The sequence below is a fragment of the Centruroides sculpturatus genome, unplaced genomic scaffold (genome assembly GCF_000671375.1).
Source record: "Centruroides sculpturatus isolate CEXI.00-Female unplaced genomic scaffold, Cexi_2.0 scaffold577, whole genome shotgun sequence".
In the NCBI taxonomy this organism is placed as follows: domain Eukaryota; kingdom Metazoa; phylum Arthropoda; class Arachnida; order Scorpiones; family Buthidae; genus Centruroides; species Centruroides sculpturatus.
The window spans coordinates 483,114-497,318 of record NW_019384834.1 but is presented as its reverse complement, the minus strand read 5'-3'; the positions used below and the strand labels follow the sequence as shown (position 1 = coordinate 497,318).

The 14,205-nt window shown below is 30.8% G+C and overlaps 2 protein-coding genes across 2 annotated transcripts in view; both read right to left on the bottom strand.

Moving 5' to 3' along the window:
- Positions 1–1,025: 1,025 nt before the first annotated feature.
- Positions 1,026–14,205, bottom strand: part of LOC111630187 — a gene marked incomplete at its 3' end in the record, with an annotated part of 202,614 nt that continues 189,434 nt past the window's right edge. The window contains exons 9-10 of the mRNA XM_023374249.1: positions 12,944–13,101; positions 1,026–1,170 (exon numbers count right to left, since the gene is read on the bottom strand). Coding sequence (XP_023230017.1) covers positions 1,026–1,170; positions 12,944–13,101 — 303 coding nt within the window. The remainder of the gene's footprint in view (positions 1,171–12,943; positions 13,102–14,205) is intronic.
- Positions 5,795–7,348, bottom strand: LOC111630183 (zinc finger BED domain-containing protein 6-like). The gene has a single exon (XM_023374243.1). It carries the CDS (start codon positions 6,466–6,468, stop codon positions 5,827–5,829), a length of 642 nt encoding a protein of 213 aa, XP_023230011.1. The 5' UTR covers positions 6,469–7,348; the 3' UTR covers positions 5,795–5,826.

The following is a 14,205-nucleotide window of genomic DNA, read 5'->3' as shown; positions in this document are numbered from 1 at the left end:
CAGTATGTAAATTAGGTACCGTAAGTCTAATACAGTACTGTAATTTTATACATTTCTTGTGAAAGAAACATTTCTTATTCAACGGCAATTAAAATTATTTATATTAATGATGTCTCCAAAGTTCAGCGAAGTTTTCGCAGAAAAATAACATCAGAAATCATGGCCGCGGTTTGCTGAGTTGTTCTGCGATGAAAACAAGCTTGAGCAATGGCGATGTCGAATGGTGCACACTCGGTAAGTAATCCTATAATTTTTTGTTTATAGCGTAGTTTATACGGATTATTTCCAAAAAAAATATACGTATTTTGGAAATGTTGAGTCAGATTAGTCTGGAATCGATTAATTTTATGGAAGAAAACCTTTCAAACAGCTGTAGTCTGTAAACTTCACATGTGTCGAGCTGTGATTGGCTGTGATTCCTACAAAATCGGATTCATAAAGAACAGAACGTATCTACCGTCTTATAGGGGGATCTACTGTATTAAAAATACATTTAGAAAAGTCTACGGTTTTTACTGGCTTATCAAATAAACAATACAAATGGACCCTAGACCATCACTGATGCGCAATTAACTGATTGCCCTTGGAAGTCGGCTTCTTACAGAAACACAGCTTCCCTATCATCAAATGTCATGGCACGCCACTGCTAAGATTACAAAGGTAATTTTTTTTGTGTCAAAAGCAATCAAAGAATGATATTTCCTTTTGACTTTTACTTTATATAATGAAAATGTATCTTTAATTTTTTAAGACTTTATACAAAAACTTTTAAAATAAAAAGTTAAGAAAATAATCAATAAAAGAAAAACAAAATCAAATTCATATTTTGTTATAATTATTAAGCTTTCTAATTATGATGTACAGTTAGCTTTCATAAATTTTATTATTTTTTTCATAATATAAAAATATTTAGAAAAAATATAAAATATTTATTGTGAAATTTATTAATTATTCTAATATTAAAGGTTTTAACTAAATTAGATAGTAAATAATCAAAGATCCTTAAATTTTTAAAATACACTTACAAGATTTAATTTTGTATGACTAACAGGTAACAGAGGCCTTTGAAACTTCTTCTGTGAACCTACAGCACTTGCTAATGGAGGTGCTGAAAGACTAGCAGCTACCAGATTCAATGTATCTACCCAGCTCTGAAGTTCTTTGGAATCACTATAATTCAGTCAAAATAAAAATCTTGGTTCATAAAATAAAGTATTGGGAAATGATTATTATTAGTGACAATGTTAAATTTTTATAAATTTTCATTAATTATATAATATTAAATTTTATATTTAATAATCTTAAAATAAATATATTTTATGATGGCTAATTATAAAAGAAACCAAATAAAGTTTATGACATAATTGTTGCCACTATTAGCCAAATATTGGCTTTTTAATTTTTGTCTTTTGTTTACTGTAATTAATATTTCAAACAATTTAGTTAGATCTTACCATATTTTTGTGGAATGACTGACATGCCGGTCTATCTGGGAGACCAGGAAATCAGATATTTTCATATGGTAAAAGCTGGCATGCCAGTTTAAGTGAGGTTATATTGGGTTGTTCGGAAAGTAATTTCAATTTTTTTTTACCACTAGATGGATTAGTTGTATTTTTCCCACCATTTTCATTCTAATGTGGCAGTACTCCATCCCTATGTACATAGGGGTTAAATATAAGTTTTATATTAATCTAAATCCTTTGTCTTTCACGTCTCTGTTTCTAGAACTTTCTCATTTATTCTTTCTCTATGGGTGGGGGCAACCTTTGTCCAAGAACAAAAAGAGGAAACAAAGAAAAACAAAAAATCCCCCGAAGGCATCAAGGAAAGAGAAAGGGACATTTTCTGGACAGCGTCCAAGGAGAGCAGACAAAGAAAAGGACAGGTCGAAGTTGTCGCCAAGTGGGACAAAGAGCAGACTTGAGGTCGTCTGAGAACGAACGAACTGGACTGATGCTAAGATTGAGACTTTGAGAATACCTTGAATTTTCAAGAGCTGGTACAGAAAGGAACCAAGAGGAAAGCGAATTGAGCACAAGTTCCAACGTCAAGGAGATTGGTGGCTTTCGAAATACCCGGGTACCCCACCAACCTTTCTCTTATACTTTTCTTATCCCTTCATATTTCTTCTCTTTCACTCTTCTTCTTTAGCATATAAGTTAGGTTAAGATTGTTTAAGTTAATCATAATATTACAGAGATATATCTCAAAGTAAGCTTTTTGTTTGTCGTGAAGACTTGTCACCCGCCTTTGTTAATATAAAGGATATATTGGACTGTATTGGATATATAAGAACTACATAGTTTGGGATCCTAAAAAACCGAGTGTATGTAGGACCACGTGAAAGTAAAGTAAAAATAAATCCTTTTTTTAATCGTTACAACTTTGTAATTTATTGTTTGTCTTCTACACACCACACTAAACTGTATTATCATTGTATATTTTGACAGCTAGCATTTTAAGGCTTATTTGTAAAAAGTTTTGTTTGATTTTGTGCAATTGTTTTTTTGTGTCCCATCAAATATAGAAGATTGAAAGCAGCATTTTCGGCATATTTTGCTCTTTTATTACCAAAAAGGTAAGAATGCTGTTCAAGCGAGAAAAAAATTGTGTGACGTGTATGGAGAAGATGTATTGACAGAACAACAGTGCCAAAACTGGTTTACAAAATTTCGTTCTGGCAATTTCAATATTGAAGATGGACCCACGTTCTGGATGGCCAGTTGAAGCCAATGAAAACAAAATAAAGGTACTGATTGAAGCAAACTGCGAATAACAACAATGAAATCACTAAGAGATTAAATTTGTCAAATTGAACCGTTTATGGTTACTTGAAACAAATTGGTTTCGTTTCAAAGCTCGACATATGGGTTCCACATGTTCTTAAAGAAAGATGCTCTCTTTGGTGGGATTTTAAGAAAATTTTTTTTGGAGCTTCTACCAGACAATTTAACAATTAATGCAAAAGTGTACTGCCATCGAGTAAACAAATTGAGTAATATCATCAAACAGAAAGGCAAGCCAGAATTGATCAACAAAACAGGTGTAGTGTTTTACCACAATAATGTCAAATTTCATACAAGTTTGGTAACTCATCAGAAACTATTATAACTTATATGGGATGTGCTATCACACCAACCATATTTGCCAGATGGAGCACACTCAGATTATTACTAGTGATGTAACGAATATTCGATTACTATTCAGTATTCGGCCGAATACTGATTAAATATTCGGTATTCAGCCGAATACCAAATACCTAAAAACAGGAATTAGAAATAACAAAAACAGTAAATTAATCATTTTAGTATTTAGATTTAATGTTATTGGGTTAGTGTTGTTTGTTTATATTTATTTATAACTTATAACATGCACAAAATAAAAAAGAACATAATATTAGTCACTTGTATTCACAATTTACAATTACAAAGATCAGCACATGTACACACCTATTCGTTCGAGAATTGTCGCACATCTGAGGGTCTGACCCTGCCTATCCTTCTTTTTAAGTGCTCTTCCCTTTCTCTTTCTTCTATTGCTCTAGTCTATATAATACGCGCTCGCTCACGATACTTTAGATTCGTCACTTTTCCGTCATAGATTTCCCATTTTACAATTACGTGACTCATAGCCTGGTGATAACGAAGAAAAGAGACAAATAGGATGTCGGTATAAGTCACAGTTATGATTTCACAGATTTGAAAAAGCTCGGTAGCCCAAACCACCCCAGGCTTTTGCCTGTGCATTCTAAGTGACTTTCATTACAAGCATTTAGCTTTTCGAAGTCTATGACAACAATTATTTGGCATTCACAGCCGCGAATTTCGCACAAATAAGCTGCCTCGACTTGTTTGAAGTAGCTTATTGAGTTGATAACATAATCGACTTGATCGATTATGTTATCAACTCAATTTCATATTTATTTTCACATTTTCACTTTGCGGTCCTTCTCTGTTCTTCTTCTGTTATTAGCACGTGTAGGTCATTTCATTGTTATCCAGATTTGATATCATCACTTACCATAATGCTCTTGTCTGAACTGTCAAGAATTAACGTGATTGGCAAAGCGTAGTGACAGTGGGTCAATAAAGAGCAGGCCATAATGCTTGCCATAATGCAAATTTTGTGCACCAATTTTTGTACGTGTGTTAATCAAGCCGAATAATTTGGCCGAATATTCAGCTATTCAGCCACGCTCCTGGCCGAATATACTATTCNACATATTCAGTTTATTTAATTAATTTAATAATAATCATCTAATAAAACACTTCATAAATTTCAATTTATACAATTTTTTTTTTCCTTGGAAGTAAACCATTTCCACAACTGTGGAATTAAATCACATCTTTTATGTTCATTGCTTCATTTTTTAAGACTCTATAAATCAATTTTTCTGCTGTTCTAATGCTCTGACTACAATCTCATCAAAAAAAGGAAATTTTTATTATTTTCCATTAAAACATCATTGTACACAATGATTATTTTATTCAAATAAGACTACTGTATACAGTTGACCTCCCCTATAACACTGTTGATAATTCCATTTGCGTTTATATTCCTGTCCTTCAACATATACGGAAATTTCACTTTGACAAATTGTAAATATTATAATTTTTTTTCATAAATTTCATAATATAATCATATATACTACTACATCAATATGTGTTAACATTACTCTTCATGCAAAATATATGTCTCGCAAAACTTAAAAGTCTTTATAATATACACAAAACTGTGCTTAACCATAATAATTTAAAATGAGATGTAGTAGTATTTCTAATCTTATGTTCAATCTTAAACATGTATAAACTGGTTATGCTATTGTGGTACCAGTGATGCAATATCGTTGCATTAATTAATAAAAAGATTGTGTGTGTGTGTGTGTGTGTGTGTGTATTTTTGGAAATGTATTGATAACAAATAATACTTAAAAAAGAATAAGCTTTTCATACAAATTTAATTAATTTATGATTTTGTTCAAATAAAAATACTCTAGTTAATTTTGAAGGTTCTAAGTAATAAAAATATGAAATTTATATTTAATAATAATAATTATATAAATCTATAGATTAATCAGTATATTAATATAGGATATCAAATATAATTCAATTTACATTTACAGTATATCCAAACTTTTTAATTATGGTGTTAATTTAATATTTTAGTAGAACCTCAATAAAAGTATGTATATATTCAAATATTTAAAGATAATTACTAATGATGCAATGAATATTCAGTTACTATTCGGCCAAATACCGAATACCTAAAAACAGGAGTAAGAAATAACAAAAACACAGTAAATTAATCATTTTGGTAACTTTTATTGATGCTTAACATACATTTCAAGTTCGAGAAAGCGCAATTTTTTGCTTATTTATGTAAAAGATCAAAGGAAAATTAATATAACTAAGTTATTTTTTTAAGAGATCAAAAAAAGGTAACAAATCAAACAAAAACTACCTACTTATTATGTAGTTTAGTCATCTATATACTTGTATATAAAAGAACAAGTCCTGATACGATAATTAACGCAGAGTCAAAACTACTGGTGCTAGAAACTTAAAAATTTGAGGGTGTGTTCCTTTTGTAAAGTTTAGGCATGCTAAGAAAAGATTTTATGAAATTCAATCCTAAAGGGATAAAAAAGGGTAAAAAATTTGTATGAAAATTGTTACTGTGTGGATACATTAGATTGAAACTTAGGTCATAAAATGTGAAAAAAAAAAAAAAATTAATGATCTGCAAAGCATTTTTATGAAATCATCCCTTATTATAAACTTGAAAATTAAATTAACTTTTTCATTTCATTGTACATTACTAAAATTATTTATCATAACTGAAGTTAATAGGTGGTAAGTTATGGTGCAGAAAAATCAACTTTTCCACATTTTTGGGAAGAAGTATGTTCCTCTTTTCTTTGTATACGTTTCCTGCTTCACTAAAAATCCTCTCTGAATACACACTGCTTGCAGGAACTGATAAGTACTTAGCAGCCAGTTTGACTAAAAATTGAGAAAATTTAGGTTTATGTGTAGCCCACCAGGCAAATGGATTGTCGTTTCTCTTTAAAGTTTTAATGCTCAAGTACTTATCAAGGTCATCTGCCATGGTGTTCTTTGAAGTCGAAGCTATTCTGACTCCATTGTCATCATTGGTGAAGTTCTCAGCAACTACTACTTCATCATAGCACTCCCAGAAAGATGTGCAAATGCTTTGTCCAGGCTCATCATTTCTTTTACGTTTAGACTGCACGGAAGAAGAATGCATGCTTTCATTGCTGCTGGTATCATAGTCTGAAAGTAAATCTTCAAGCAGAATGTACTGCTGGGCTCTTTCTTTTTGCAGTTGGTTCGTGAAGAAATTCGTCTTAAACCTTGGATCTAACAAAGTTGATATCAGGTAGTTTTTATTATTGTCAATCTGTGAAAAATGTTGTTTTATCCTTTGTTGCATGGCAATCGCCATAGACTTTAATTTAGATGCAAGATCAGAAGACACAGCCTTGTCACAGTAGCGGTTGAGAGTAGCAACATTGGAAATAATTTCAGATAAGCAGAAGTAGTTTGAGCTAGTAATTTTTGTTATCTCTTCAAATGGCTTTAATAATATCAGTAATTGGTCTACAATCTCTCACTGCTCTGCAGTCAGATTAGATATGTTTGCTGTATCAGTTAGATAGAGGGAAATAGCTCATTTTTGTTCAAGAAGCCTTTCTAACATATAAAAGGTAGAATTCCACCATGTTGTTATATCTTGCACTAAATTATGCTTGGCTATTCTCAGCTCTTCCTGAACTTTTTTCAGTTTTTCTTGCAGTACTTGAATGATTAAAGTGGGTTACTATTTTTCGTCCCACATCAAGTTTCTTTGACCTCAGGTTGAATTTTGAGTGTGTCTTTGATTACCAACTGTAGTGTATGTATTTTCGACAATTTTTGTACGTGCATTAATCAAGCAGAATAGTTTGGCCAAATATTCAGTATTCAGCCTGAGGCTGAATATACTATTCATTGCATCATTAATAATTACCATAAATGTTTATTAAATCATTTAATATGAAAAACAATGTTCACAAAATTTTGTAACCAATAGACAATGTATTTATCTTTAATCTAATTGAAATTTTCTGTAAATTGATTCACCTCAAACTGCAAATAAGCTTCTTTCTCAGCAAATTCATGGAAAAATCTTGATCTGGAACCTTTTTCTGGAGCATGTGATTGATGTTCATCCAATTCTTTCTGTAACCAAACTATTCTATTCTCATGATCTTGTAACTGTTCTCGCTATAATAGCAAAATTAATTCACAGAAGTTAAGGTTTATAGTCAAATTAAATTACTAAAATTTCCAATTTATTTAGCAAATGTCTAAAAACTTTAAAACATTTCAGATTAATTACTACTACTGTTATCATACTGGATATAAATATCGATTAAATATATTAGTTAATAGATTTGATTTTTATAAATTAAGTTATAAAATCAAACATTATCTTAAATTACATAAATAAAATAAAATATTAATTAAACAGCAAACCTCTACTAATTCAAACTAATAAGGGAGTGAAGATTGTTCAAGTTTACAAAAGTCCAAATCAGCAGGATGTTATCTTCGACAACATGGAAAACAAGAATATAGATATACAGTACAGTAGTTTATTATGATCAGCCCTATATAGAACTTTCATTGAGCTGAAATTATACTGCTGAATTTGTTATTACAGGTGTGGTCACCAGTTCGTGTGAAATTACTCATTACTGACAAATTATGACATTATTCCCTGACCTATTAAGGTCTATGTATTTCTCCTTTCCATTACGTAATATTCGGTCATGTCAATTTAAGCCCATTTTGTACACAATTGTATAATTTTTTTTATTAAAAAACACTTTATTCACTTACAAAAAACGAAAAACTGCATAAAATCAATTACATAATCATTATATTTCTATATTATATTAAAAATTTCATGATTCTATTTAAGTTAATTCATAAATTTTATTTAAATAAGAAAGAGACTCATGTTACATCACAAAATCAAATTTTCTTAAAATGAAGAGGCAGGGAATTCAAAGTTATTTAAGCAAAGTAAACTGCACACTCTGAGAGAGAAAAATTGCTTATTTTTTATCCAGCAGGGACCCATTTAAAGTCATTGCATTTCTCATCCCTTCCTGAAACTTATAATGGAAACAGTAGAGTTTTGGCAGGAAAGCAGATTCTTATCGATGGTGTTTTTGAAAACCCGACTTTAACTCTATGGCAATATTTTGATATATGTCTGAAATTCCTCAGGCCACCTGAAGATGACAATTTGCAGTTAAAGAGAAAACATATCACAGATTGTCAATCCAGCAAAATTGACAGAATTATTTACAGTAAATAAAAATTATTAATTAATAAAACTGATTATTTTTTATTATTATTTATTATGTATTTTATTTGCAAATTTATTATTTTTTAATGTTATTTTAAATTTCTTCTTCATATTTTAATTTGAACATTACATTCTACTTTTAAGTTGTATTCTTTTATTCAATGTTGTTGTTAACTAAAAAAAATCAGTCTAACTGATCAAAAATGTTCTTAATTTTTATAAATACATTGCTAAGATTCAGTGGTGTGCCATCCTTGAAAGCGGAAGTGCCGCTTTCCTTGTATTTTCTAAAATATGAAAATAATCACACAATATGTATTTATATTTGAATGTATCTTATTACAAATTTCTATACTACACGTGAAAAAAAAAATTGATAAGATTGCTATTGTATATTCAAATATAAATTCGTATATAGATATTCCCAATGGAAGCGCTGTATTGCCAATACGGGACAGCTTCCACGACAAAAATATTTGAATGGTGTAAAATAGCCAGATTATAGGCATTTGAGCATGCACTTTACAGAGCACCAACCTCATAGTGGAAGCTATACATACAACGCTTCCAATGAATCTATCCAGGACCGATTCTGGGCTGTTAGCTGCCTGCCTGCTAGATATTTGGCCGTCCTCACCCAATTATGTGAATCACGAGTAGATTTATAACTTAACCCAATCGATAAGAATTTACTGATACGTTTTTATCATAGTTCTGTATAGTTGACAGGAGTTTAAAAAAATCCATTAAAATATTTGATATTTTTATTCCGCTCTCCGATTTTATATTACTCACGGATTTCAATGTTAAACCAGTGATATTACGATTTCGTATGTCCCATCTTTAAGGGNAAAAAGCTCGGTAGCCCAAACCACCCCAGGCTTTTGCCTGTGCATTCTAAGTGACTTTCATTACAAGCATTTAGCTTTTCGAAGTCTATGACAACAATTATTTGGCATTCACAGCCGCGAATTTCGCACAAATAAGCTGCCTCGACTTGTTTGAAGTAGCTTATTGAGTTGATAACATAATCGACTTGATCGATTATGTTATCAACTCAATTTCATATTTATTTTCACATTTTCACTTTGCGGTCCTTCTCTGTTCTTCTTCTGTTATTAGCACGTGTAGGTCATTTCATTGTTATCCAGATTTGATATCATCACTTACCATAATGCTCTTGTCTGAACTGTCAAGAATTAACGTGATTGGCAAAGCGTAGTGACAGTGGGTCAATAAAGAGCAGGCCATAATGCTTGCCATAATGCAAATTTTGTGCACCAATTTTTGTACGTGTGTTAATCAAGCCGAATAATTTGGCCGAATATTCAGCTATTCAGCCACGCTCCTGGCCGAATATACTATTCATTGCAACACTAATTATTACTTGTTCCGGTCTATACAAATTTTTTTTTAATTGTAAGACATTTACTTGAAATGACAATGTCAAAAATCACTTGGATCAGTTTTTTGTAAGCAACAATCAAAACTTTTATGAATGTGAAATCATGCTACTACCAGAAATGATGACAACATATATTTGACCAAAATGGTCAATATATAATTCAATAAAATATTTATTTATTATAAAAATATTGTGTTTTTTTGCACAGAAAAAAACGAAATTACTTTCCGAACAACCCAATACATCCCTCTCTAGAAGGGGCATAAAAAAACACCAAACAAGTTACATCATATAAAAATGAATGATTTTTTATTCTAAAACTGTAAAACTGTCAGCATTATATGAAAAACTATGATTATATGTTTAATTTCTTCATTTTGTCTTCTTTCTAACAACGTAAAATACTTTCGGAATTCTGAGAGTTCTTTTTTTATGTGTATTTTATTGTTATTTGATTAAAAACGCAGAAATAAACATATTAAATTTAAGAAACTCACTGTAAGTTATCCCAACTTACATCAATTAATATCTGCTTTGTGTGAAATTTGAGAGGAAGGTGTTATTTTTAAGGTTATAGTGGATGGTCAGTGTAGCACACTAACTACTACTTCTATTAATGTCAATAAGTTGTTAATTGTTTTATTGTCTTGTAAATGAAAATGCTCTTCCTGATTTTAAATCAGTCAAATTACAATGTTATTTTTTATTGTACTTGGAAGAATGTTTTCTTTAATGTTTAATTAACAACTAGTTTTGTTAGATCTGATTAATTTTATATTTTAGTTGCAGTTTAACTGGTATGCCGGTAACCCTGAGGTTTGGCATGTTGGGTCCCATTTTTATACAGCATGCTGATCATTTGATGAAAATATGGTATAATCATAAAAACATAATATTAATAACCTTCATAAAAACTCCTAAATTCGTCAAATAAATAATTCCAAACTGAGCTACAGTAATTAGCTCACCTTTAACTTAAAAATTCAAATGCATACATAAAATTCTAATAGTCTGAAAATCATAAACATTTTAGATTTGAAAGATTAAGTGTTATGACAGGGAACATAGTTCCATGATAAAACTTAACTACAAATAAGCAAAACAGTTAAACTTTGCTACTTCTATGATGAACTAACTAGCTTGATAGTACTAAAGCACTTTTTGTTATACAGTAAAACTTCTGTACGTTAGACACCCATAGGTTTGATAAGAAGGTGTCTAATTTAGACAGGAGTCCAAGATGTAGAGTGAGTAGTTTTTGTTCTGAAAGCATGGAAATTAATCTAGATTTGCAAGCATTGTGTGCTTATTCTGAGATGTATCAAGCAAACAGTATGTATGTGTTGAGTGAAAAAAAATTATCAGCTTATTCATCTTTCTTCAGGTACTATACAATATTAGCATTTTAAACACACAAACACAATCACTACCACAATCATTTAATCTTGCTTAAGCTTTAATGCTCTTTTAAATCATTATGCTGTAATTATCAGGACTAATAATCACACAATTGATTTAATGGGATTTGGCAATGCAACATATGGGTGATCTGCCAAAAAAAAAATAAATCCCTCCTGGAAAGAACTACAGAAAACTGGCTCCTATTAGATGTTAGACACGTGAAGAAAACTTGGAAAACTTCTTGTGCCAGCCCACTGAGGCATGAATCTGTGAGCAGTTGATCCAGTATTCAATGATACAGTATTATCCACAATGACCACTGGTGGGCAATAATCACATGAAGGTTGGATAACAAATGCAGATAAGCCATCAGTACTGTACAACCCAAAATCAAATCCAGACAGGTCAACAAATCCAAGTATTATTTTTTGGGGAGTGATCCATTTTGGATATGTTGGATGCTGTCTCTCATCACCTAGTAGCAGGCCTGGCTGAATCCACCATAGGCTCAAAAAAAAGCCCTGTTAGTACCCATAGAGTAAAGACAAAAATTTTTATATGCAATTTACACTCAATGGCTGATGTAGGTTCAAAATATTTAAAACAGATAAAACTTACAACAGCAAATGCCAAACAAAAGCTGCCAATTTTTCTCCAAAGCTAAAAAAAATTAGATAAATTTATAGCCATTGCCAGCATTTTTTGGATGCCAAAATGGACACCAAAGTAGCCAAACATAGCCCTGGTCTTCAAGAAAAAATGATGCCCAAGGCTATTTGTGGTCAGAAATGTAGAAAATCTCCCTAAATATCATAAAGATGGTGATTGTCATAAGTTTTCTTATAATCTTTTAACCTTAGATCACAAAGCATAATAATATAGGAACACAAAGTTTGTAAATTTTAAGACTGTTGTAAAACTACTTATATAGTGAGGCTATTGTATTATATTAATTAATCAGATCAGTTAGATGTAAATGATTTAATCATCTTACAATTTGTTACTGATAAAAAACAACACATTCCAACAGAATAATGCAAATTTTGTCTTATCTTGGTTTCCAAATTTACCAAATTCAAATTCTCTAAAATGATGAGACAATTAAAATATTATAAAATGTTCGTTATTATGCATCAATAGTGCATTGTGAGATGTTTTGCAAAATACTAGAATATCTCTAAATATATTCCAATAATTATTGGAATCCATATTTTGAAAAACTAGCATAGTTCTGTACACCAAAACTTGCCCCAAACTCTACTAAGCAGATAATCATAATTTTTTGTTAATTGAACATACAGAAATTATATAATTTCTCATTTAAAATAATTATCATTTAATGTAAAATTACAATTACAGTCACAATGTTTATCCAGGTCAAATAGAACTGGATCTGATCCAGATTAATAAAAATCCAGGTAAACTTAAATTAGTGAAGCATTGAAATAAAAGTCTAAAATTCATACTGAAAATACTTTTTAGTGATTGAAAATAAACTTGTATGCTTTACTAACCTGAAAACAACAGAAACAAAAAAATTACTCAGCACATACAAACAGTATGTATTTTTATTCTTACAAATGTGAGATTGTTACATATTAAAGTTGTAAATAATGTTTCAATAATCTCATCATAAAAAATAATTTTTCCACAAAATGTGTAAAAATTTTAAAAGAAATGACTATTTAAACCAATCTGGATATTTCAGAAATCTGAATGAACGGAGTTTGACTGTATTAATGTAATAATGTTCACCTTGTTTGAAAAAGATATTCAGCCAGATCAGCTGTTTGAAAACGGAAGACATGCTGCTTCTTCTTGTAGTCAGTGGCTTTTGTAGCAAGAGAATGATGAATACGAATAGAATTATGCAAACTATCATACAACTGGTTTTTCTTAAATCCATGATCGTCCTTGAAAAATAAAAATAAAACATATAAATGTAAAACTGATCGTTAGGAAATATAACATGACAGTTTAAAATAAAAATAAAAGTACAAAAATCCATACTGAACAATATGTATCATATATTATAGCATTAAAATGCTATAATGTGTGATTTTTTTGCCTTTTCAATTTTAAATACAGTTGAGCCTACCTAATTTATTCATTTTTCTTCACACAAAATTTTGGACAGATACAGGGGCTGGTGGGTTAGAGAAATATCAGTGGTATCAACAGAAAGATTTTTATTTTGTAAGTAATTTTTATTACAGTAAGTCTTGTCATCATATATACACTGGATATAGTATTAACATGGAAATCATCTTAGATATCATTTTAATTATCATGGATACATTTAACAGAGATATGGTTTACATAAAGATTTTTTAACTGACTCAATTTAAAAAAATCCTTAATTTTTGCTTGCAGTTTTTGTGTTTTGAAACTAATTCTCTTGCATGCCATTGCATGTAAGCAATTGCCGTGATACGCAGTTTTGCCAATTTCTGCTTCTGGAAAATCTTTGAATTTCACCCAGATACTCCAGCAGTTTTCTAATGGAAAGAATTTCAGGATTATCTTCTTTATCAATGTCATCTTATGGCATATCCTTGTTTTCTCTCTGCACAAATTCACAAATTCATTGAGAGTCATCTTGCCAAACTGGTACATTGTCTTCAACTTGAAGGATATCATGTTTGAACTAAAGAACAATCAGTAACCAGAAAATTGGAAAGCTCCTGGACTTTTGGTAAGAACACTGTCTGATTTTCAGTGCCATCAGGATGTGAGAGGCCAATATACAGGGTGGACCAAAAAGAATATACGTATTTCAAACTGATATATTTAATAAACTGTAAGACATACAACTATGGAACTTGGGACACATATTTATGAAACTCTCTAGTTTAGATTACAGGTGTTCAATATGTCCTCCACCAGCGACATGAATGGTCCGGGCGGGAGTTCCGTCCGGGTGTCCGGGAACCGGGGTCCGGGTGGGAGTTCGGTCCGGGCTTCATAACTAACCTGCGTCTCAAAACATGCCAAACTGTTGTTTTAGGCAGCTGCAA